General features: G+C 47.8%; 1 protein-coding gene across 1 annotated transcript in view; it reads left to right on the top strand.

Annotated features, from left to right (window-relative positions):
- The first annotated feature begins 939 nt into the window (after positions 1-939).
- LOC105185340 (uncharacterized) overlaps positions 940-27086 on the top strand; it is a 55643-nt gene continuing 29496 nt past the window's right edge. The window contains exons 1-3 of the mRNA XM_025301441.1: positions 940-957; positions 2918-3008; positions 3184-3225. Of these exons, the coding sequence (XP_025157226.1) occupies positions 940-957; positions 2918-3008; positions 3184-3225 (151 nt within the window). The remainder of the gene's footprint in view (positions 958-2917; positions 3009-3183; positions 3226-27086) is intronic.

Here is a 27086-nt window from a genome sequence, read left to right as displayed (position 1 = left end):
GCGGTCGCGAGCGCCGCGTCCGCATTATCCGGGGAACCAGCTCGCGCTTGTCGGCCCGTCATAAGTCTCGCGCAATTATAGTTTCCGTATTTTCTCAAGAGGCCAGCCGGAGGATCGGACCGGTAATGAATCACGCGGACAGTATAATGCGCATATGCCCGCGCTCGCCCGCGTATTGTAATGCCCGCTGTAAAAAGCCGCACGCAGAAAGTTACACGCGCGCGCGTGCTTGAAGTTTTGCGGCCGTGGTCGCCGCTGCTGGCAATAAATAACGCGCTCAGTCGGCGAGCGGAAGAGAGACGCTCGGCGCCGAGGGGGAGGAGGAGGAGGAGGAGGAGGAGAGTAAAGCGCGCGTAGATAAGATGAAGAAACGAAGAAGAGAGAAGGCGGCAGGAGGGAGTCGGCGCGGGATAAAGACCGGAGATGGCGAGGAGAAAGAACGGCGGAAGAAGTGGAGGCGCGAAGGGTCGGCGGAGAAGACGAAGACAAAGAGGGAAAGTGCGGGCTCGCGAGATTTGCGAAAGAACGACTCGATGAGAGAGAGAGAGAGAGAGAGAGGGGGGGGAGAGGAAGAAGAAGGAGAAGCGACAGAGGGAGAGAGAGAGAGAGAGAGAGAGAGAGCAAATTCATGCGATGCGTCCGCGTGATGCGGGAGAGGGAAAGTGCGCGGAGCGGTCTCTCGTAGCGCGCGCATTACAATGCTCGAGAGCGAGCGGATTTACATTATCCGCGGCTGACCGCGAACGTCTCAGCTTCCTCTAATGTGTGATAATGGACGTACGTGCATACGCGCGCACGAGAGCGCGTTCACTCGCGCGGCGCGGCGCAGCGCGGCGCGCCGCGCCGCGCCGCTACTTCGTACATCCGGACGAGATGGAGGCGCCCGAGCTCTCGTCTCTCGAAAGATGCCCACGTCGTTAGAGCGTGCGAGAATGCAGAATGCCTTGTTTCCTGAAGGCAATTTCTTGCTGATATAAGTCGCCGGCATGCGTATCGCGCTCGAGAGAGAGAGAGAGAGAGAGAGAGAGAGAGAGAGAGAGAGCAGACCGCCGCTGCTCACACAGGGGCCGCGGACGCAACGAGGGGCTGTTAGCGCGGCGCGAACGGCCATCATCGTCCCGAGGAATTTTCAGTCTGCCTTCGACCTCGATGTTCGTTCCATTTGACACTGATTTTTCGCCCCGAGGCTCATATTAAGGGGAAATTACACGGCCGAAGGCCGTTTTCAATACTATTTTTACGAATTTTTGTTCAACAGAAACGGTAAGATCAATGGACTTGAAATTTTCGCAGTGTATTCATTAATGTCCAAAGTATAAAATAAATTTTATTGAATCACAAGGACCGATCCAATTTGTAATTCTAGATGAAAATGCAGTCATCCGTTTGCGAGCTCTATGTTTGCTGTCGACATAATTCCGAGTCTCTCACCACTCTGAAACCAAAAAGTGAGAAAAATTTTTTAAATATACGGTTATCATTATAGCCCGTACCAAAATGAAGGCAGTGAAGCCAAGTTTGGAAAAATAATGACTGTGCAACAAAAGATTATCGAAAATGAAACTTTTTTTCGATTTGTAATCATGTTTAAAAGAATGACTAAAATAAAATATAACTATGCTCGAGATAGGGGCGAGAATTACATGTCCACAGTATATTGTGTAAAAATTTCAAGTTATTTGGTTCAGTAGTTTTTGCGTAATCGTGTTAAGGAAATGGTGTTTCTAGATAAACGCGTTTAAAGTTTTATGTATATTTTCCATATAGATAGTAACAAATTTATTTTATACTTTGAACATTAATGAATACACTGTGAAAATTTCAAGTCCATTGATCCTACCGGTTTCTGTTAAAAAGATTCGTAAAAATAGCCTTGAAAACGGGCTGCTCCGCATGTAAATCCCCCCCTTAATCTACAACTTTGTCATTTACAAGCGTCGAGTGAAACTTTAGTTTCTACATTAGATAAATCTCGATTAATCCTTCAGAATAAATAGCCACGAGACAGGTCGAAAATTTTTTTTAGGTCGAAAATAGTCTTGGGATCAAACCTCCGATAGGCGTAGCTTGATAAATAAGTAAACCGAAGATTTTGCAGAATTTCGGCGATCAAATTTTCCACCGGCCAATTGTCGCAGACGCAAGTTTCTCATATTTCAAGAAATATCGCAGCCGATCGCTGCGAGCGGCTGCTATTATCGTATAGAGATTGTCTCTTCGCGATTTTGAGCAAATGCACGAAAATTGACCGGTTTGTGATTCCTCGCAAAAATTACCCGACGATTTATTCAACGACGCTCTCGACATTGAGTCAAATTAAAATGGACGAAAATACACATTTTTGCCTCTGCACAACGCGCTCATTCAGGAACCTGCGACCGCTCCGGTCGCGGAGAAGTAGGTCGCGTTAATCGCCGGCGCTTGCAGCGTTAAGGGGGAATTAAACGCTACAAATTAATGTGCAGTGTTAGTATTGTGACACGAAGAACGTTGAGTCAATATGGGCACGAGTCTAGCGCGACACAGCGCTCTCGTCGGCTCAAGGTCGCGTGACCTCGGAAATAACAACATACGTATATAAGAGCAATTACCATAGCAGCCATAACAGTCCTTGACGCGAACGGAAACGGATCGGACGTTGTCGCGCGTGATTCCCGATCTTTTCGGTCGTGAAACGCGTTGAGGTATTTCGCGCGCGCGATTATCCCGCGGATTAGTGTTTTCTTGAGCAGCGGCCACATCCTTGAATCTTGAGGGTAAGCAACATTTAAAATCCTCTCATCGTTTTCATAATTTCAAGTGAAAGATACACTATTCTGAATCTCTCTTTCTCTCTTTCTCTGTCCCTCTGCCTCTTTCTCTGCATATAATTAATCGGAATGCTCTCTTTTCGTTTCAGATATGGTAGAGAGCTTAGTGGGTGCGGCTTCTCCTGGACGACACAGTTTTGGTGGATGCGGCTGCTGTACCGGAGGACCCGGTTCGGGCCGAGCAGGATCGACTTGAAGGTAGGTTTATGCGTTTGCCATGTGCATTTCGCTCTGTGCGATCCGAAACTTTGCGATAGAATCGATCTAAAAATCGCTCGGTTACAACTTTCGCAAAATAGCGCAAATTCGCGTATTTTTCTTATCGGGCTGTTGATCGCCATAACTAATCGACGATGTCATGTTTTTGTTGCAGAGTTGCGGCAAATCGTGGCCGATCCTGAGTTCCCGGTAATCGGTGAGTCCGAGAAATGAAAATGATTTGAAGTTTTGAGGTGGTGGGTGTTTGCGAAGTCACCTAAGTCATTGCGATTTTTACCTAGCTTTGCGTCCACACTGAGAGAAGTAGTCGATCGATCTTATTAAATCGCAGTCAGTTTTAGAACCAGTAATATTCTTTTCCAACGTGAAGATCACAGTAGAATATATTACAATAGCGCAATAGTGAAAACAATAATAAAATGTTTGCTAGAGACACCGGTTTTTCCCAATTACAAATATTTTATCACGCAATTATAGTTGGAAATATCAAACGCTTTTCTCTCAGTGTGTTGAAATTTCACTTGTACGTGTTTACGTCATCCATTGAAATAGACTGCTCGATATAATCGTCTTGTTTACCAACTATCTGAGCTGTCGAATATTTCTTAAAGACGTCAATCCTTGATATCCTTTGTTCAATTCACCGAATGTCCAATTATTTTGAGCAGAAAATCGCGTATTAAAATCGCGCATTAAAATAGCGTCACGATACGCGGAGTTTGTGATTATTCTGCCCGCGATAAATTCAGCGGTCATCGCAAAGTCACAGAGAAAACAAACGCGGAGCTTGTATATTTTGACGCATTTCGGAAATCGCCCGTTTCGGGACGAAACGAAATTTTTCACACGTGACGGATTTGCGTGATGCGATTCCGCTCGAAATTCAATACATATATTTATCGTTGCCGCCGCAAGTCAGAATTCACGCGAAACAAGGAGCTCGTTTTTCGACAAAGCGCAGTTATCCGCGAAACCGAACGCTGTTTTTTTTTCCTCGCGATGTTTGTTTACACGCGACTCACGGGTGCGTTTTCATGAATCGTCAAGATAAATCATAATGTCAATAAAATCGATCATGTTTAAAAAAATGAATAAAATAAAATATAACCGTGCTCGAGGTAGGGCCGAAAACTACATGTCTACTATATATTGTGTAAAAATTTCAAGTTATTCGGTTCAGTAGTTTTTGCGTAATCGTGTCGACAGTTTAAGGAAATGGTGTTCCCAGATAAACGCGTTTAAAGTTTTATGTATACTTTCCATACAGATAGTGACAAATTAATTGTATACTTTGAACATTAATGAATACACTGTGAAAATTTCAAGTCCATTGATCCTACCGGTTTTATTGAAAAAAATTCGTAAAAATAGCCTTGAAAACGAGCTACTCCGCATGCAAATCCCCTCTTAATTCACAGCTTTGTCATTTATAAGCACCGAGTAGAACGTTAGTTTCTACATTAGTTAAATCTCCATTAATCCTCCAGAATAAATAGCCACGAGACAGTTTTTAGATCGAAAATAAAATCTTGAGATCAAGCCTCCGATAGGCGTAGCACTTGATAAATAAGGAGACCGGGCCGCGTCCGTAGATTTTGCAGAATTTCAACGGTCAAATTGTCCACCGGCCAATTGCTGCGATTTTTTGATGGGAAAAACGCCCTGGTAAAGGTTGCTCGCTCGCTCTCTCTCTCTCTCTCTCTCTCTCTCCCCCCCTCTCTCTCTCTCCTCTCTCTCTCTCTCTCTCTCTCCCCCCTCTCTCTCTCTCTCTCTCTCTCTCTCTCTCTCTCTGCCATTTGTGACATTGCGCTAAACTATATTCGTCTCACACAGCGAGTTGACGCGCGTGCCCATTTCTCTTCCACTTTATTTATACATAAACAAAGCGTTTTGCGAATCTACCCCTACGTGTCTTAATTTCTCCTCGACGCTCTGCCCTGCGAAAATCGCGATACAGCGTGTATCCTCATCAGTGCGCTGTACGAGTCTCCAGATTGATCCGTTGAGAGTGTGTTCCCCTTCGTTACGTCGGTACCGCCATTAGCAGATACCGTTGTTGAAGTAGAAAAGAAAAGAGCAAAGCGGAAAGGATAAAGCATGTTCTTACCGGAGGCCACGGCGACAGAATGAATGAAACTAATCTCAATCTCGTCACGGCGGCTTGGTCAGAAGACACGGCGCAGAGATTGCTCTCGAATTCGTAAAAATGTCCCGCCCGACATGCGTCGTGGGTCAAAACAAGAGCGAGGTGCCTTACGCAAGCCAACGCGACGAAGCGGTGCGTATCGGCGCGCACTTATCGGCCGCGATTCGAGTTTCACTCGGAATCGCACGCGGACAAAAAAGGCCCGTTCGTTGCGTATTAGAAAGCGGGTGTCGGCGGGCAGCCGACGAAGTAATCGAGACGTCGAAACATCGTGCGCAAAATTCCCCCTCTCCCCCCCCCCCCGGACGCCTCGTGCGAATTAATTATCGCTAAACGCGGCTCGCTCCGACAATAATCGTCGTTTCGAAGATCGCCCGCTGTCTCGAATCGCACACGCGCGGACGTTGCTCGACGACGATCGGGCTCGAGACAGAGAGAGAGAGAGAGAGAGAGAGAGAGAGAAAGGGGGACAACCGACAGGGCAGCCAGCATCTCGCAAAAGTGCACACGTACGCGCGACGGCGTTTATTCAATTACATAATTACACGGTCGGGAAACGGGAATTTCCCGTGGTGAGAATGCTCGCGAAGAGAGCGGGCGCGCACACACACACACACACACGCGCGCGCGCGCTTGATGCACTTCAGCATCGGCCGCGCGTATAATTAGAGGCATCGGCAGCGGCGATTTTCCCAGACAACGGGGAAATCGCCGTGCCCACGGAGAACGCAACGACGCGCCGCCGTTCACGCGTTCTCACCGGCCGCAGCCGGGCGGCTGGTTCGATCCTCGTTGTTGTCCGACCAGGCGATGTGGGCGACGCAGAAAAGTCCCGCCGAGCTATCGCGAGAGCCCGCGACGGAAAAGCCCGCCGTCCCACATTCCGCGCCGATCGTACGCGCGCGCACACACGCATACACGTGCGTGCGTGTGCAAAAAGAAGACCTCTCCCCCCTCACCCCCTCCCGCCCGCCGGCCGGGCTCCGCAACAACAATACGGGCATAACAGTGATTACGCCGCACGCGATATCACGTTTCGTTTTTTGCGCGAGGATCGCGGCTACAGGCTCGTATCTCTTCCACCTGCGCGGTTTAACCACCGCGGGACCCGCCGAGGAGGAGGAGGAGAAGGGGGGAGAAGAAGAAAAGACCGTCGAGAGACCGTCCGAGCACGGCGGCGGGCCGCCAGCCAGCCGAGCGCGCGGATAGGAAGGAAAGAAGCGCGAGTCCGAGAAGCGCGCACGACCGAGGGAGGGTCGTCCCATTGTTGTTTGTCTTGCTGAATATTTTAATTGGACGCAGGTCCCGTCGCGTTATTTATCGTCTAACAATGCTCGCGAGACTGGCAATTAATTATGTTGTTTTGCGTTACTTTATATGAAGATAGCAGGTCGATAGGAGTTAACCGGCCGAGAGCAACAATGCTGTACAATGCGCAATTAGCGGCCCGCCGGGCCCCCGGACGGCGAACAATACGGCGGCGGCGGCGGCGGCGGCGGCGACGGTGCGTGTATGCCGTGTATGCGTATTTGTGTGTGCGTGTGTGTGCGTGTGTGTGCTTGCGTGCCACCGCGATATTAGCCGGCGAACTCTTTATGCGCGCGCGCTCGCGAGACGCGTGTTCCAGGATTTGCGTCGGAGGCGTCGCGCCGCGGGGCCTCCTGCGCCATCAACGCGCTGAGGCGAGCAGCAGGAGCCAGGCGTTTCTCTCTCTCTCTCTCTCTCCTCTCTCTCTTCTCTCTCTCTCTCTCTCTCTCTCTCTCTCTCTCTCTCTCTCTCTCTCTCTCTCTCTCTCTCTCTCTCTCGCTTTACTCCCGCGGCTCGAGGTCGCTACGGGAGCGTCGTATAAATTCGTTGTGAAATATTAAGGAGGAGTTAAGTCGCGGGGAAAATACGAAAGCGTCGCGGCGATTCTCGGTCGACAACTCGGCCATGTTCGCGCGCGGATCCTCGCTGCCGCAGGATCTACCCGCGACGACCTTCTCCCCGGCGCCGCAGCCGCGGTTGACATTCGGCCGTCCGGGGCCGTCCGGTGATCGCGTTCGGCTTGGTATTTTTTAGCATCCGACTGAGATGGTTGGATTAGGGGTGATTGGTTAATTAGAACGATCATTTGATCGGAAGAGATTAGAATAGAAATTGAGATTGGGTTGTAGAGTAGTCGATGGGGAAAAAGCACGACGTAAACGTGGAGGAGCAGAGGCAAGTGTTTCTCGGAAATGCTTTTTTTCGGAGCAGAAATTGGTTCTGCATTGACATTAAAGTTACCGTGACGGCAACGCGCTCGCTTGCGAGACCTTGAATATTGTCGAACGTACGTTAGCGGGACGATTCAGCACAATCACTGTGTAGGCTTTGATATTTTTAAGGCCGTTTTCGGCACTCGGTACCTTTCAGGGTCGGTAATATCGCATACGATCTTCTGTTCAGTCGTCGGCATTGTCTACTTTTTTTTTATCGTCCCGTCACTCTTTGGTCCCTCGGAGCGCTCACGAAACGAGAGGCGCGGCACAAAACTCGCAGAGACGAAGTAACTGCGTGCATACACACGGATAAACCGCATTGAGAAGTTTCCTCCTTTCCTTTTTCGTTCGAGACGGGCGCCAGGTTCACGTCGCTGCGTCTTCGTGTAGTACAATCGTGTCTGGTAGCCGCAGACGCGATCCCACGAGAAGACGAGCCGCGGCTCGCGAGTAACGAGCTGCTGCCCGCTGAGAGGGACACGTCTCTCCTCTCTCCGTTCTTCTCCGCGCGGCCCATCGGCCTCTCTCTCCCCCTCTCCCCCTCTCCCCCTCCCCCCTCTCTCTCTCTCTCTCTCTCTCTCTCTCTGTCTTTCCATGTACCGGCGCATCATAGCCGCGATCTGTCCGGATGCGTCGGCGATTGTCCGTTTAGCTGTTATGCACCCTTCCTATCTCGCAGAGTAATTCACCTCGCCTCGCCGAAACACGACCGAGCATCGTTGTCCCCGATCGAGCCGCCGGAAGTGCGACTTTGCCGGTTAAACACCGTGGCCGAGACGAGACGAAAAACATACCGTTTGACAGATATATATATATATATATATACAGGGTGTTTAAGAAAAGAGGTCCAGGACAAAATGGAGGAAAGAATCTTAATAAACACGGGTCGAAAAATTAATATTGGAGTCGGAGTTATATGGACAATTATTTGTTTGAATTAAAGCAAGTGACTCGCTGTGCGATTTAGCGGCGAAGAGAGAATATTTAAAGGAATCCCTAAAAACAGACGCCTACGCCTTTATTCGGAATGTAAATAAATGTCTATCTTTTTCCCACACGCTTCGCAATGCAATTGTCAGTCACGTGTCCTCGTGAGTCGCAGAGAACCATCGCAAAGTTTTCATAGTACGGTAAGAATGAATCGTGTATAATCACTCTAATAAAAAAATGGTATAAATACATTTTAAATATATGGCCGTGTAGCAGAAGCGAGCACACACAAGTTGCTTGCTTTAATTCCAAATTACAAATAACCATAACTCGGACAATATTAATTTTTCGACCCACGTTTATTAGGACGTTTTTCCATTTTGTGAGTACCATCCGTCTTTAAAATCCTGAATCTCTCTTTTCAGAGACTCTGTATATGTACAACGAGAGACGGAGAATATTTATTTCGTTAGGAACGAGTACAAAATCTCATTATGGGCCGGAAGCGTGACGGGGTGGGGTGGGGGGAGGGGAGGGGGGCGGGCTCTCGCGGCGCAGTCAGCCGGCACTTGACAGACGACTGTTTTACGTTATTATTTTTTCCCGATAAAATTAAGCCACTCGTTTCCTCGTCGAGATTGCTTTTTGTGCGGCGTAGAGTTCCCTACGACGTGTGCGTAATTACGCTGTGACTTCGAATCGTCTCTACTCGGCGTCGAATTTTCCACGTGTGAGAAGGAATAAGCGAGCTTCGACAGGACATCGCGGAATCGCCTTCACGTCGCCGAAACACGACCGAGCATCGTTGTCCCCGATCGAGCCGCCGGAAGTGCGACTTTGCCGGTTAAACACCGTGGCCGAGACGAGACGAAAAACATACCGTTTGACAGATATATATATATATATATATATACAGGGTGTTTAAGAAAAGAGGTCCAGGACAAAATGGAGGAAAGAATCTTAATAAACACGGGTCGAAAAATTAATATTGGAGTCGGAGTTATATGGACAATTATTTGTTTGAATTAAAGCAAGTGACTCGCTGTGCGATTTAGCGGCGAAGAGAGAATGTTTAAAGGAATCCCTAAAAACAGACGCCTACGCCTTTATTCGGAATGTAAATAAATGTCTATCTTTTTCTCACACGCTTCACAAAGCAATCGATCCCGTGGATGGAAGCGGAAGGACTACCGAAACGCGCACATCTCCAGCCGATTCTCAGACGCGATCTGCGCGAATTAATTCGCGTCGATTAATAAAGCTGTCATCAGGCGTTTTCCTGCGCGTCCCTGGAGGGACCGGCGAATTTGGCGCGCCCACCGTTATCCTCGGCAATTGCAACGGCCTCGCGCGTGGGCAAGGTCAGTTCCCATTGAGTATTCTTGCCGAGGGGAACGTTAGTGTTACCGGCCTATAAGGGGTGGGCCAGCCGCAGCCCGGGGGCTAACGTCAATGTCACTGGGTTTCTGTGCGAGAACGCCCAAGTGGATGCAATTACGCGCAAAATCGATGCCGGCCAGCACGGTATTGATCGCCGGACGCGAGCGTCTGAGACGCGCACAGCGGGAGAAACTGCCCGAGAAAGAAAGTGTTGACTCTCTGCGAGTCCAATAGATACGTTCAGGGGCCTCGAGGCTTCTCATCCGTCCTGCTATTGCCAGTACCTGTCGATTTGTCCGTCACTGTTTTCCGCGTGCTTCAGTGCCGGGTCTGTCATCTCAATGATGCTCGATGAAAGCAGAATCGTCTGAAGAGAGAAATAATGAGAAAATTGCCCATTCTACGACACGACGGTGGGTTAAAGAAATCGCACGAGTCGTGTTTATACCTTCGCGTCGTAATTCAGCTGAAATCAGCTGGCGGCTGCGTTTCTTTTAAGTTATTATCGCCCAGCAAAAGGAAATAAAAATTTATAAAGTATTAAACAGGTATGAAATATTATAGTAAAAATTGCACGTTAAAATTATATCTCTTCTTGCGAAGCTGAACTATAACGACATTGTAATACGAATTAACGCAGAACAATAAGCGAAGAGCGGAGAAACTAAACGAGATGAGATAAGACTTTCGAGTTCCGATTGTAATATCGCGCGCGGTAAGACCACTTTTAAACAAATTTAACAGCACTTTCGGTCCGTACCTCTGTATGGTCCAAGATTACAAAAATTTCGTTGCAATTCTCGTTACGATATTTTCCCCGCGTATGATGGATCGCCGCCCTTTCGTTCTTCTTTTTCGGATCCCTAGCGGTTTTGTATCACGTCGAAACGAGCGAAGACGGAAATGAGAATCTAACCCTCGTCGTCTCTAATTTCTTACGCCTCTCAATCTCTTTACCGGGCCGAAGGAGGAGGAGGAGGAGGAGGAGGAGAAGACGGTCGGTTGTCGAGTTAAAAATCATTAAGCGCTATAAAACGAGGCTGAAGGAGAAAAAGGAGCGATACGTCGCGAGCGACAATGTGAAACGAACGTGAAGGAGAAAAGAAAACGACCGATCGTTGAGATAAAAATCACCGGGAGACTTGAAACGAATTTGAAACTGTCACCGGATCGACCGGCACGACGAGACGAGTCGTCGTCGGCGAGAGGAAGGAAGAGCGAGAAAGAGAAAAAGAAATAAAATCGAGAGAGAGCTTCCGCGGCGTTTAGTCGAGCTGCCGAGGAGGAGAGGCCGCGCGAGAGCTTTGTTCTCGTAACGAGACTTTCGTCGCTCACAGGGGTCAACGTGCCCTGCTCTCTCCGACGGGGAGGAAGAAAAGCAGCGCATCCGGCGCACAATCGTTGCCCAATTAACTTCGTCGTCGGAGGGTTACCGCTAACCGCAACAATAACCGCCACGAGGGGTGGCTGCGGCGCCCTCCGCGCGAAGCTGTGAGAGCGCGAGAGATCGTTCGCCCGCCGTCCCCTTCTCGACGATGAGGTCCTACCGAGAGAGAGAGAGAGAGAGAGGGGGGGGTGGGAGGAGAGAGAGTTGTTAGAAGGGCGGACGGGAGAAACAGAGGCGCGCGCGACACTTTATCAGCACCACCGGCAGCCGGCATTGTCATTTATGCGCGGGGTTCGTATGCGCGTTATCTATCGGCTCTCTCTCTCTCTCTCTCTCTGTCTCTCGCCCTCTGTCTCTCCCTCTCTCTCCCTCTGTCTCTCTGTCTCCTTCGCTGCTCTCTTCCTCTTTATTCTTTCCTTTCTCCCGCAATGCTCGGAGACCAACCATCGTTAGTCGCGTCGCGATCGCGCGTGCACCCGCGACGACGACGACATTATACGCGCGCACCGTCGTCGACGAGTGCTCTTTAGAAATTTTCTTCTTTGTATCGCGACGTGGTCTCTCGTCTCTCTTTCTGCGCTTTGTAGTTTCGGCACGCGTTGTTGATGACGGCGGCGGTGGTCGGCGCGGTTCTCGCGCTCGCGCGCTCGCGAAACTCGCGGCGACGGGGCGGAATTGAAAACGCAATCAACGCGTGCGACGCTCGTTCGTTCCGCGGCTGCGAGCGGCAGTTTCGCGCAGCGAGTCACGCCGTGTCAGACATTTTCCATTAGCGCGACACTGTCCGCTGACGGATCGAGTGTCAATCGTTCCGAGCCGGCTGGCTAATCGCGTATAATTATCCACAGTCCTACACATCACGTCGTTTCCCAATGTTCGCAATATCTGCAAACCAGTTTGCAGCCGTATCCGCGGCTATATTACAATCCGCAATGTCGCGTTCGAAATTCGGCACGCGACACGTCGACATCTTCGACTCGTCAGACTCTGGGTTCCATCTTGCTAGTGATTGAGCGTTTCCCGAGTAGGAAAATTAATTGGAATCCTCTGATAAGGACCTGATTATTTTTGCCTAACGTTAGTCGGGCTCTAGTAGGGATAGAAAGATAAAGGCCCTACAAGGACGTGTAACAAATGGTTCAACGGGTCCTTATAAGGCAATATTGTGAGTGCCTCGTAAGGAAATATTAACAGGGATTTTATGAGGCAATATTCGTTCTTTTCATTCCAAGAAATTTAGACTGTAATCTCTTTACTTCTTTATAACATTGTTATACGATAAAAATTTTTTATTTAAAAATTATAGCATACTTTACGATAAAATATAGCTTTTTCTTTACACATAAAAATCCTGCCACTGTTTTTTATTAAAGTTTGCTGCATTTCAAAACGAAGGCAATGCTAGAAAAATCCTTGGAAGAGACTAATGAATATGGCAACTAATGAAACTAATAAAATTCGTTTTTAATTGCTGTGTAATTAAGAAATCTTTAAAAGAACCAAATAGAGCGTACCTACTAAAACAATACTATGACAATTTTATTGCACGCTTTAAATCTTATTAATTTTCTACAACAAAACTTGATTTTGTACATCTAGAAAAGCATTCTCTCTCTCTCTCTCCCTCCCTCTCTCTCTCTCTCTCTCTCTCTCTCTCTCTCTCTCTCTCTCTCTCTCTCTTTCTCTTAAAAGATCCTTCTAAGGCCCACATCAATTTTCCATGTTAAAGTGTTATTTCGTAAAACCTAAGGCATCCCTAAAAAAATCCTCCCAAGACTTTTCTCAGCTTTCCCTATCAAAGCCTTATTTATTAAATCTAAGGCATTCCTAAAAAATCCAATTCCAAAGCCATCATCAGCTTTCCTTATCAAAGCCTTATTTCCGTAAAATCCAAGCTATCCCTAAAAGATCCATCTCGGGATCTGATGTGGTAACAATAATGAGGCATCCTTTTTAGGGCACCCTACTTTCAGCCTTATCTTCATGAGGGCCTTATGCTTCATGAGGATAATAATTTTTCGCTCGAGTTGTTACCCACGGAATAACACCGGCGTCGCGCTTTCCCTCGCGCTCCTTAACCGCCCGAGATTGCGCGTTCATTGTCACCGCGAGATGCGTGCGTGCGTGCGTGGATGCGCAAGGACTGCCCATGGCGGAGAAAGTGGCTCAGAGAGAAAGAGAAAGAGAGAGAGAGAGAGAGAGAGAGAGAGAGGGGGGGGGAGAGGGAAGAGAGAGAGAGAGAGAGAGAGAGAGAGAGAGACATCACGGCGCGTTTGAGCGGAACGCGAGCGAGCGAGCTTAGATTTGCATCGAAATGGCGCGGTTTAACGCCGGGTGTATATCCTTGCCGCTTTCGCGTTCTCTCCGGGAGTTTCGGCGATAATTGCAATAATTGTCACGGTCCCCATTGTGTCCGGGGCCCGGCGCCGAAAGCGGAGTACTTGGAGGAGCGCGACCGGCGTCCGTCTCGTCCCTGCATATGGAACAAGTGGTCGCTTGATTCTCGGCTGATTGTTCCATTCTGAGAGAGCTGCTCCATCCACATCTCGCCGCCTCCTCCCTCGACCCTCCTCCGCCCCCGCCGCCGTCGCACCAGGCTGGAGCGCGCGTTTCCTCCGCACCCCAGAGATACACACGTACTCGCCGGGCTCGCAAGCCTCACGACTCGCTCATCCACGACTCCTACGGAGCCACCCCTGAAGCCACCCCGGTTGAGCCGCACGAGCACGAGTTGGCACGTCCGTCTGTCCGTTCATTCGCTCGCTCGTTGCTTCGTCTTGCCGCGCCGCATCTCGTACGTGCGCGGCCGAAGTAGCCGAAGGTGACCGTCCGAAAGGGATAAGCGACAAGGACAAGAAACACAGACAGATCCCTGGCTTCCCCCTGGACGGAGGTTGGTCCGTCTCGCTCCCTCATGGCGCCTCGGACAGGCCGCCCCCGCTTCCCTCTCGGCGCGCGCGCGCGCGCGCGCGCGAAAATGAAACAATCACCGATTCCTTCATACGTGATTACCCGTATTGTCCCAAGCCACGACCGTCGCCAGACGTCGGATCAAGGGCTCAGGACGTTATCAGTCGCCACCCTTTCCGCAGGTCTACGTGCGCGCAGCCGGCGAATTATAGCCCCGTTGGATGCGTCATGCGTGTGTATGTGAGAAGTTGTTGATCATCGCGCGAGAATCTGCAGCGGAGTCTACAATAAAAGCCGTAAGGTTCTAAATCGTAAGGTCCGAAGAAAATTGACCGATCGCGATCGATTATCCTTCGGTCGCAAGGACAATGATTGGCCGCGATTGGCCGATTTTCTTACGACATTACGGTTTGGGACTTTGATTGTATGTAGATTGTAGATTGTAGCGACTTCTATCGTAGATTTCGCTTAATGGACGGCGGCGACTCTGTCCGCTTGGAGCTCGACGAGGTCCATCATTCTCACGCCGCGCTCCCTGCTAACGTTGAAGGAAACACCCGAGTCGAAGTTTTTGGTTCTACTTTTTCGCTCAACTGTCAATCTATAAATTCTAGATTACTATAGTGGAGATTTTATTTGTACAAAAAACTAAAATCCTGTCCGACGTCTCAAAATAGCAGAATGGAAACGCACAATTTTCCGCTTGCGGGTTCTTAAGAGAGCATCTCTGTGTGTGCAAGTTGTTGTGGATTTAAATATAATCAAATTGACACTTCTACCCTATTTTCGAACCGAATACCGTCTAACATTTATAGATTCTAGATGACTGATGGAGATTGAATTTATAAAGAAAAATAAAGGTCCTACTCGAGTGACACAATTTGTCACTCGCGGGTTCCTCAGAGGGCGTCCCAACGAAGCTGTTAGCTTAGACACAATCAGAATAGGCTTCAGAGTATCAAATTGCCGTCAAGTGGAACATTGCGGTCGAAAACAGGATCGCAAAACTTCGGCTCGGGCACAATTCAGGACTAATTGTTAACGTCGCCGCGACGGCGAGATCGCGCGGACGGACGGGCATGCGTGTGTGTGTGTGTGTTAATGCGAGTGTGTTGGCACTGCACGAGGCTTATGACGTGTTCCTCGAGATCACGCTGTTTTCTGCGGGCGCCTCTGGGAATACAGAGGAGCCCTCGTCGTCGTCGTGTCCCCTCTTGTCCTCCAGGTTCCCCCCGGCTCGCTCCTTGTCGCCCGATCTCCCCCTGCTCCTCGGACACCGCCGACGTGCCCTAGCCGAGGCGCGCTGTCGCGACGACGCCATTATGTACAAGCCCGGCGCAGGAAATAAAAATAAAAGCAATTAAATATCTTAATTAAGGCTATTAATCAAACTGTCGGGACGTGCGGCTACCGTCGTGCGGCCTGATTCAGGAATGGCAGCGTCGTCGTGTAATTTCTTGCGGCGGCGGCGGAGCGGCGGAGCGGCGGAGCGGAGCGGCCGCGACTCAAACCGGCCGGGCGCCGATACGGGATCGCGGCGCTACATATTATATTCCGCGCACACCGATCGACGGATCTCGCGGAATGTGACGCACGGAGATATATACACGCGCCGGCCTGGAGGAACATCGATCACCCGCGGGAGAGTTTACCATGTTAGGAGCGTTGTACCGCCGCCCGCCGCCGCCGCCGCCGCCGCGCGCGGCGGACGGAGATAGAGAGCAGGGCCGAGGCAGCGGCGCAGGACGAGAGAGAAAGAGAGATATGGTAGGAGAGCGAGAAAGGGAGAAGCAGGGCGCCGTCCCATTTGGGACGATTTTCCGCGTGAAAAATATTTCACGAGGACGCAAGGCGAGGATAGAGTAATTATCGCCGCTGTCGCCGCCGCTGCGGCGGCCGCGAAAACGTACGTGACGCGCAACGCGCTACTTTCTTGGCGATTGCCGTGGGACATGGCGCCGCTTTTGGACGCGCGTGTCGAGTGCTTCATTAAAATCTATTTAGAGGGGGTGATTTTTTCTCCAATAATGCGTTATCCCGCGCGCGCGCGCGCGCGCGCTGCTCGCCGCTTATACGGCGATACGATTGAGAGATCCCGGGAACGCGCATCGATTCGTTCGCTCGCTGGCATGCGGCGTGCACGTCGCGCTATCACGTAGCTTTTATATCGGGCGACATATTTCGCCGCTTCGTGCCGCGCACTTCTTTATTAAGGTAAGCAAAGTAACGGGCTGCGTTACCCGCCGGCCAAACGTGTTGCGGGAACAGGTTGCGCTGTTCCGGATATCTCGCGCCGCAGCGGTGCGATTCGGCCGGAGTCGTGCCTACGCGAGCGCTCTTTTGCGCCGAGATTAATATTGGGATAATTACGAGGAAAGGGAGACGCGCGCTCGCGCGCGTGAACGTAAATTTAATAACGCACGCAACATGAATAATTTCAGAAGGCCCGGGCGCGTGCATTAAGGAAATTTGCATAAAGGAAATCACGAAAGTCCGAACGATCGCTTAATTTCTCTAGCGCTAGATCGATCGCGGGTTTAATCGCAGGAAGCGACTCTTGCGCACCGAGAGAGCGTCGAGACGTGATTCTCGATGATTTCGCGCCGCCGCGCAATCATCCGTTCGGGAACACTCGTTCCGCTCGAGCAGACGTCGTTACCTTTACGGTAATGGCGAATTTACGGTATCTCTGTCGATATCCCGATCGAAAACATTCGTCTGAGCATTAGGCTGCTTCAACACAGAAGCCACCAAGCGCTATGAAACGACCGGTTTGTAATTTCTCGTGAAAATGACTCGAGTTCTCACGACGATGACTCTCATTTTTTTTCAAAGGACGTTGACGAATCGAAGTGAACCGATAGGCATTTTTGTTCTCGCATAATGTATTTTTTTCCGAAGAAGGAGATCGCCGGTGATTAAGCCTTAAAACACGACCGGGATAATTGAGGATGTTCGACTGAGCGAGAAAGAGAGAGAGAGAGAGAGAGAATAGAATCTTCTACAGGAATCTTTCACCCCAAAAAAGATATTCAATTTGTAAAGTGATTTTTTCCATCTTATATTCTAAGCGAAGTCTTTTACGGAAAGAGGATTCCTCTTTAGACAAAGCGATTAAAGTGAACCATTCGTCTAAAATTTATTAGATATTATTCCAACTGTTTTCCTCTTACTTCAGAGAGGATTTCCTCTTATATCAATTAATTTTCTTATACGAAGAGGAATATGTTGATTTGAGTGTCGGCTTCTTTTGTTCAGTCACGCTCTACCTCCAAACATGAATGAAAAAATAATCATATGCTCATGGCTCAGAATATTTAGAACGCTTTTTAAAAAAGGTATGCGTGTTGTTGTAACATATAACGAAGATAATTCACCCATATTTGGTCAAATACAGTTTATAATCTATTGCAAGAAGTTGAATAATATATTCTTTCTTTTAACTATGTTTCATACAATTGATTGTAATGAACATTTTTGTAGCTATGAAATTCATAACAAAACTGATTGGAAATTTATTTGTCATAATGATCTTATTTCATTCGTGCCTATTTATCGTAGAATTGGAGCCAGAAGTACATATCTATATATATATATATATATATATTACTTTCGGCTACACGTTATAATAATTTTTTCAAATTAACCAGTATAACCAGTGAGAATAAAGTATAGTAGGAATAAATAATAATGCTCTTAAAAAAAAAAGATTGAATAATCTAGGTATAAGAGGAAATTTATATTAAAATCAATAAGATTTGCATTATATAATTATGTAATATATAACCCTTCTAATTTAAAAAATAATACTTAATAAAAATTAACCACTCTTTTTTCATATTCCGTTCCCATCGTCGAGTTTTTGTTTAGCAAAGGCGAGCCCCATAGAGAAAATCAGTCACACAAACTTTTTCCTCCGTGTGGAACATAACACACACACACACACATACAAAGTGTTTTGCAGCATAGAGGAAACGTTACACACTCTGCAATGTTTTTACTAACCCAGAACCAACCATTTAAGTCGCAAATTTTACAGACCTCCTTATGAGACGAAACTCGCCGCCATTAGCTGCCTTTTATACAGCTTCATATCCCGCAAAAAAGTCGATATTTATCAGTATTGCGTAAGCGCGCGGGTACTATTGCGATGGTGCGTGCATAATTAAGCTTCCACTCGCCATTAGTCATCGCTCGTCGCTATTCCGCTTTACTTTTCCATCTTCGGTCCGAATCGAATCGCCTGCTCCGCGACGTCGTCATCCTCGCGATACAATGTTGCGCCGATAGTCGTCACTTGAGGCTCGTCTCACGCGACACATTCAGATTCGGATCGAAAGTCGGACCCGAGCATCTCACATTTTCGACCATGCTTCCGCCGGGAGACTCTCACATCTAACCTCAGATTGAGATCTGAGTATCTCTCTGGGCTCTGGCGAGCGACGACCATTAATATGAGCCGCGGGCCCTTATTAATAGTCGTTGCTCGAAACACGTCTCAAGTGAGATACTCACATTTCCTTTCGCGGTCAGACCCGAACGTTTGAGCGGAATCGCGACGTCCCGAATGCAACGTCGCATATATCACGATTCAACCCGGCGACTCGAGTCCAATTCTAAATTTAGACTCGAGTATCTCCCGCGAGAGAGAGAGAGAGAGAGAGAGAGAGAGAGAGGGAGAGCCGCGTCTCTCACGTAATGGCTGTTAACGCAGGCCTCGCTGCTCGTTAGAATAGATCGTTTTTTGAAACGGGCTTGATTCACACGTCGAAAAACATGTCGGGCCCGCGATGATGTTTCGCATATGACGCTCTCTCTCTCTCTCTCTCTCTCTCTCTCTCTCTCTCTCTCTCTCTCTCTCTCTCGTCGTACATTCTTTCGGCCGCCCCGGACGACGCTAACGGCGGGCGCAATCGCGCCGATCCGTCGCGGCAACATAGGTACGATGCGTTATCATAATGCGTCATTGGGCTATAAATTACGACCATAAACGCGACGGCTACTAATGCACTTTATCCGTGCGCGATACGCATTAATTACGAGGCGATATAAAGGCGCAGAGCAGAGGGGGCGGGGTGGGTGGCGAGAGCGGGATGCTGCTACCCGGTGGCGACCGTGAAACATGAAAACGCAAAAGAGTTGCCGAGGAGCGGCGCGCAAGCTCGTAGATCAGCCGACTGTATTAATAGGAGACGATTTACGCTGGCATTCATAATTTTGCTTAGATACAGGTAATCGGATACGTGCTGGGAGTGATGGATACACGTTTCAGCCGGTTACTTCTCAATCGTCGCGCGTCTCGCTATCACGGACGGCCCACGGACGGATAATTTCTCCGACGCCGCGTAATCGAAGCGCATTTATAATGGCGCTCGCGCGCGCGTACACGTTTCGTGATATTTATGGCACGCCATCGATGGCGCGCATCGATCAGCGCGTTAATCGGCCGATTTCAGCCCGACGGTTGACAACGGCCGGTGGTGCGTCGCCCTCCCTCCCCGCCCCTCCTCCCATCCCCCCGTGCGGCTCGACGTAATCGCGCGACGCGCTAATCGCATTCTACTCAGCTGGGTTACATCACGAGGTCACGTTCCACTTATCGTTACTGATCGCTCGATCGCGCGTCGTGGGCTTCTCACCCTCCTGGAAATTGCAGCTCGCGCCTTGTCCAGCCACGAGGCAGTAAATTTGCGTCTGACGTCGCTATTCATTTCGCAGTATGCAACGCTCGCTTCTCCACCGGCTGGACGAGCAAGTCGGCCGATGGATAAAACGCGGAAGACGGCAGAAATCGGACCCACGCTTGGCAGCCGATCGATACGTGTGACGCGCCTCGTGACTACTTCAGTTATCAGGCTCTTCGAAGAGCCTCGTGAAATAACAATTTTACCTGTAATTAATAATAATTTTAATACACCGCTAACGATGGGGTAGTAGGGAGGGGGAGGGGTATACAACAACTAAACTACATATTAGGTCTTACTTGTCTGTGATGAAATTCACATAGCTCGGAGCAAAATTTGAAAATTGGAATATTCTCCCGCTTTTCTGTGGCTTTAAAGTGTTGGGCTATTTAACTTCTCAAAATGACACCTGGTTTGGCGTTTGATGCATATAACTTCGAACAATCGGAACAATCCCGATGGCTATCAACAAAGAGCATATTCGACACGCGATGCATTTCGCATTTCATTTGAACAAAAACGCTGGTGAAGATGCTGCGACCGATCGCACGTGCCGAAACTGGTTTGAACGTTCTCGAAATGGTGATTTTAATCTTCGTGATCAGCCGCGCTCCGGTGAGGGAAAAAAATTTGAAGACGAGGAGTTGCAGAATGTACTGATTAAGAATACGGCACAAACACAACCGGAACTTGCTGGGAAAAGCTGGGAGTAAGGCAGAAAGCTATTTGCGATCGTTCACATCGTATGAGGAAGATACCGAAAGGAGGGAAGTTAATCATCGATAACAAAGATCGCCGATTGATCACGTGTCATCTTGTTCGCCAGACAACAAAAAAAGATTTTTCTGCACAAAATCGTAACTGGTGACGAAAAATGGATTATGTATGAAAATCCTGTGAGACAAATATTTTTTTCCCTTCGTTCGTTCTCTTTGTGTCCCTCTTCCCTAAAGAATACTGTCAACGACAAAACCGTTGATCTATTGCTGCGCGTACTTCCGAAGAAAAACGCGTAGGTATGATAAAGATGTTGAAGTTATTCTCGCTTCTAATACCTAACCATTTATGCCGTACGAAGTATGAGTCTTGCGGATGGAAATCCGAAGGGCATTCGGAGCGCCGAAAAACAATAACGATAACGGTGAGATCGAGCAAAATGGTGGGGAAAGCGGTGTGTTTACACTTTAGAGTGTAGAGACAAGGACGCGGATTATAAAAACAACATCGCGGTAGGTGTAGCGAGTTGGTTGTTGGACGTTCGAGGAAGATGTGCGTGTGCCATCGTCGTTTCTGCGGAAGGTTGGTGAGTGTTGCAAATCATCACCTTCTAATGACCATCGTGTAACCGGGGTCGAGTTTTGTTTTTTTTACTTCGTTCGCCAGATCAGGGCGTGACAATTAGTTGACCTCTTTTAATACCGAACATCGACGTCGTCGTGCGTTTTCTCTTCGACACCGCTGGTCAAGCTCAGTAGCTTTCTTGGTCGCCAGACCGGACTCGCCGTGCGTTTTCCCGGGAGATCGGTATAATCTGGATTGACTTGAATCAGCAGTTGAGAGGGACATTTCGTGCGTTTTCCCTTGATGTCCATTGTACATCTTGGATAATCGTGAGCTTTAGGCTGGGATATGTTGATTTCCTCGTGTTTTCCCTCGGGGATCTCCGACCGCCCAATCACGGTTCGAGCGTGTGCATTTCCCGCCCAGATCGCCATTTGGTAATTTTTAATCAGTTATCGCGTGAGGTAAAATTACACGGAAACTTGATTCGGGGTTGAATTGCGGTTTTTATCATTTTCAATTTGGCGCCGATTTTTCTGGTTACCGTTATCTTTTCCAGAATTATATCTTGTACGAGTAAACAAAGTTATTTTCCGTTGGGAAAAATGTGCGCAGGCCAATGGTCTTTATTTTGATTAATAAACATAATTTTTAACTGATATGCGTCTTTATACTCGGTACGTAAAAACCGCAATTATTTTTGCACCATCCTAATATTATCATTAGCTTATCTTTTAATTTTTTCTCACTCCCTCGAGCCGCCCGTCTATTTACTCGGCTCTTTTATATGTACACATAAGGCAAATTAATAAAAGAAGGAAGATAATGTCTATAAGGACTGCCTTCCTGTTGTTTATTTATTCTATTCGTCTCACACTATGAACAAGTCAGCCCTGCGATATAATGTAAACATAGAAATCACTGCTTCTCGTGTCTAGTAACGCTCCTTGAGCCGCGAACGATACTTACTAGACCTAATATTTCACCACAGGGGTAGCGTTGTATTTATTCCGTCATCGATGAGTGATCGATCCCACGTTTGAACGAACAATCGGCGTATATTAATCGATGAGGATAATCGAGAGAAACCGCACAATCTTATCCGATATCATGCAGCTGCTAGCCGACTAATTATACTTCTCCTCTATCGGTACTTTCGAGGAGACGGCTCGAAACGCGCTCGATAGGCCAAATCGTCAGCCGAGGAAAGGGTATTAATTTATCGCCTGCAATAAACCATACGGCTGATAAGGCCGAGCAAGAATGTAAAAGGCGTGGAAGATAACCGCTGTGTATGCGTCTTCCTCGCGATCCTTTGGATGTTCGAGCTGTTAATTGGCGACCGCTAAGAGCTGGAACGCGGGTTCTCTCTCTCTCTCTCTCTCTCTCTCTCTCTCTCCCTCCTTCCCTCCCTCCCTCCCTCTCTCTCTCTCTCTCTTTCTCCGTGTACACACCGTAGCGGTATTAAACGATTTCGAGCGGCGGGCAGACGTACTTTCCCATAGCGTTGACTGCATTACGAGCGCCGGATAACGTCGGCGATAACTTACGTCGGCCAAGATTCAAGCCTATCGCGGACGCCCTTGACTCGATTTACAATTAGATAGACGGGCGAAAGTGCAACGAAAGGGCATGGCGCCTTGTTGGCCAGCGACGCGATGCACTTTCATCATTCGCGTGATGAATGGCGCTCATTCACGCCCCTTGTCGCGCGTGTGTAGCCATAATAGCCGCGTGTTTATTTTCTGCATGGTTGCTCGTTATGCGCGATGTTTGTTGCCGAGGATACGCGCGGCGTCCCATTCGCCCGGGGTCGCCCCATTCACGACGATCGGGTTCCGCACGTGACGCGCGAAACAGCGGACGCAGTTCGCTGCCCCGAGTCGCCGCTTTGTCGTCGTGTCTCGTAATGTGCGATCCGATGCGTACCGTCCTCGTCTTTTATCGATTTCGAGCCAACCTGTTCACCACCACGCGGGCTGTATTCGGATGGTAAACTCGCACACGGAGTGTCTGACGATGATGTATGAAAGTCTACTCGTGTACGTGTAGATCAGGTCAGACTGAGGAGAAAACTCCTCGCAATTCTGCGCGAATGAAACCGCGCGAAATTTTGAGTCGTTAGTTAACCCTTTAAGGCCTACCGGCTAACTGTAGCTACCGGAAACGCATTTAAGAATCCATAACTTGGTCAGAAGAGGAGATATTTTCGTTTTCTTCGCACCACTGTAAAGGTGAATTGTTCTTCTAAAAAATGGTATATAGATTGTATGTAGATTCGGTTTAGTCTGTTTTCAGCTCAGTTTTAATGACAACATGTTTTGTCAAATTTCAAGTAGGCATAGTTAGCATTGTTACTGAGATTTAGAAGTGCACTATAAACAAATAGATTGGTATCTGGTATAATTTCATACATTCGGAAGCTTTCTCAGATGCAAAATGTGAAATTAAAAGAATACGGAAACTCAAAATGGTGAATCCAATATAGTGGGCACAAAAACCAATCAGAAATCAACCTATTTTCGTGAAACCTGGTGACTTGCAGTTTTTTATGCGGCGAAAAATGAAGGGACGATTGACCATCAAAGTGGTGATCTGTAAGATATTCTTCTGAAATAGTAAGTTTGACGCTCTGAATGATAAACTTCACTCACAAATATAGTAAAATTTCAGCTCAAAAAATGTCAAGCTGACTATCAGAGTTGTCGTATAGATTACCCTTCATTTTTCTCTGTATAGGTTGCTCATTTCGTATATGCATTTAGAATCCAAGTCATATTTACAATAAACAAAAAACGAACGATAAAAATAGCGATAAAAAAACCAATATAAAATTTTGATACTCTTTTCTTGGTTATCACTACTTATAGTCTCAGTTCAAGAAAGCTCAAATTTTATTCTGAAAACATAAAAAGGTCGGGCGTTAAAGGGTTAAAGAAGAGTGATGGGTAAACTAGCTCGTAGATTAGGTCGAGCGAAGAAGAAAAGTCCTGAGCTATTCTGCAAAGGATACCACAGACATTCTACCTTCGTCTAACTTGACTCTTACTGGAGGAAGCTAAATGAAGATAGCATGTCTGTGGAAGAGGAACACTGCCTTCTCGTATCTTGTCTTCAAACTTGCCGCAAGAGGGCGTAGTTTATGCACACGTAGTAAGATGCAAAAGTTTCCAGACCGAGACCATATAAAAATGATGACAAGACGAAAGGACTATTTTCATTTTGCAATATAATCGCTTTTTGTTTCAACGCATTTTCTACAGGACGATGAGTTATTTTATATATATTTGTACTATTAAATATCCTGAATTGTCCTATCCTTAACCCTTGAACATTAGGATGTCTTTGTCTCCTCCTATTACTAGGACGACTGAATTTTCACCTATAATTTTTTCTATAATTTTTTTCAATATATATGAGCTATAACTATTTATGAACATATCTAGTGGCAATAGTTGAAAAATTTCATCGGATGAATTTTCACCGCCGTCTCAGTGTTTAAGGGTTAACACAGCTGCGAAGACTACTTTTTCATCGTTGGCGGCCACGCGAATCTTCAATTTTGCAAATAAAAAATAACCATTAAGAACTAAGGCAGGGCAGGGATTCATTCTTTATTTTCAAAGTAGAAGAATATCGTCCGCTTCGCGTGGAAAGAATTTCCTAGCGATGAAGAGGAGCGATTTTCAGTGATTAAACTATCCTAACCTTTTATGTCCGGAATTAATTTTATCTGAGACCTTATTAAACTTTTGTGTAATTAAATAGCTTTCGGCATATATTATAAACATAAAGAATAGGAAGATAAATTTCATTACAATGTAATGATTAAATTCTAAGACGGTATTTACAAGCACCAATATAAAATAAGACACAGAAAAAAATTCAAAAACATACTTTTGCGCTACTTTTGAATGCCGTCAGGATAGAAGAGTTAAGACAACATCTCTCGGAATACCGTCTTGGTGGCGTAGAAAAATCAATCCATCGTTCCGACAAGTGAATAACAACGTGAAACAACAGGCGACTGTACGAAAGGAACTGAAGATGGCAGTTTCACTTGAGCAACAATTCTTTTCGCATCCTCGGGCCGGGAACTCTGCGAGCTCGCGTGCGAGCACGAGCTGCGACAACGTCTCGGAATTCGGAATGCCGCGCCGCGTCCCTGTCTGGCTGACGCGTTATACAGCTCGCGAGTGTTTCATCCGAGGAGAGACGTCGGTTAGAGGGTGTCGCGAGACGATTGGATGCCGGTCGGGGAGCGGGAGCCCGGAGGAAAGGTGGTTTATAAGGTGGCTGTGTGCACGCGGGCGAGGCGGCGCGCTCGCGAGAGAGAGAGAGAGAGAGAGAGAGAGAGAGAGAGAGAGAGAGAGAGAGAGAGAGAGAGAGAGAGAGAGAGAGAGAGAGAGACGGTGTGCTATGTTGTGTGATGTAATTAGGTTGTCTGGAACACTCACGTCACGTCACACGGTGCGTTGCAAGGCGGACGAAGACATAATGCGGCGTCTATAGCCGAAGCCGGCAGCCTCTGGGCTTCCTTCTCCTTGCCCCTGTTTGAACGCTCCTTGGCTCGACGTCGTCTCCGAGCAACCATCTATCGTCTTTTCGTCCTACCCTCCTCCGCCCCCGACAAGCATTCACCCAGCCTTCATCTTCGGCGCGCAGCCCGTTACCATCGAGGTTAATAATGTCGGCGATAATTAGACCGCCTGTCCCAAATCTGCCTCGACCGACTTCGTGCCGCGACTGCGAGATTGCGCTGCGTTATAGCGTGTCGCGGAGAAAAAGGGCGGCCCACGGTCTTCAGGTGTGTGTGTGTGTGTGCCGATCACGAGACGCGGCGCTCTTCTTTCCGCCGTGGCTCGCACGTCGCTCGCTCTCGCTTTTCCGATATATCCTCACCACTCCGGTGAGAGACGGTAGGATGATGTTTACGGAGAGAGCGCGCGCTGCGCAAACATCTGTTGCACCCGAGCGCGATGAGCCGCGCGGTTTCTTTCGGCGCGCGTATGAGTTACAGGACCCGGTCAGCCGCGCTCACCAGGGATGAGGCAAATGAAGGGTTGTCCTTGGACGCGTTTTTGTTTCCCTGCGCGCTAACGTAATCGCGCGGTGCCCGGAGCCTCGCGTAAATAATACGCTCCGCGGGCAGCTGCGCGAGTTACGAGACTCTTCCCGGTATTGATAGCAATGTTGATCGTGATGTTACCAGAGGACGTCGCGCTTGCGATGCATATCCTGGTTAGGCCGTGAACGTTAGCCGTGGTCCTCGCGCGGCGGCAATATCGCAGGCGGGAAGCGACGTCCCGAGTAAAAAATTGCTAGGGCCATTCTTATGAAGCTGAAGGCCCCGATAAGGCTGAAAGTGGGATGCCTCATTATTGCCACATCAGGCCTCGAGGTGGATCTTTTAGGGATACTTTAGATTTTACGAAATAAGGCTTTGATCGAGGGAAACTGATAAGGGCCTTGGAAGAATTTTTAAGGATACTTTAGATTTTACGAAATAACGCTTTAACACGGCAAACGGATGTGGACCTTAGAAGGATGCTTTAGATATACGAAATCAAGTTTTGAAGTTTATAGAAAGTTAATGAGATCTGAAGCGAGTAATAAAATTGTCGTAGTTTAGTATTGTTTTAGTAAGTACGCTCCATCCGGTCCTTTCAAAGATTTCTCTATTATACCGCAATTAAAAGCAAATTTTATTAGTTTTATTAGTTGGTCCATATTCATTGGTCTCTTCCAAGGATTTTTCTAATATTGCCTTCGTTCTGAAATGCAGCAAACTTTAATGAAAACAGTAGCAGGAATTTTATGTGTAAAGAATACTATATATTTTATCGTAAAATATGCTACATTTTTAAAATAAAAAATTCTTGTTGCATACTAACAAGGTTATAAAGAAATAAAGAAATTATAGTCTAAATTTCTTGGAATGAAAGGAACGAATATTTTTACTCAAGCAATAATAAAAATATTTCCTCATAAAACCCCTGTTACTATTGTCTTATAAGGCCCTGTTGACTTGATTATTATGCCTTATAAAGCCCTTATAATATCGCCTTATAAGGGTCCATTAAGCAATTTGTTATA

This window comes from Harpegnathos saltator, unplaced genomic scaffold (genome assembly GCF_003227715.2).
Source record: "Harpegnathos saltator strain DR-91 unplaced genomic scaffold, Hsal_v8.6 scaffold418, whole genome shotgun sequence".
Taxonomy (NCBI): domain Eukaryota; kingdom Metazoa; phylum Arthropoda; class Insecta; order Hymenoptera; family Formicidae; genus Harpegnathos; species Harpegnathos saltator.
The sequence above is the reverse complement of the archived record's forward strand: the minus strand, read 5'-3'. Positions and strand labels throughout refer to the sequence as shown.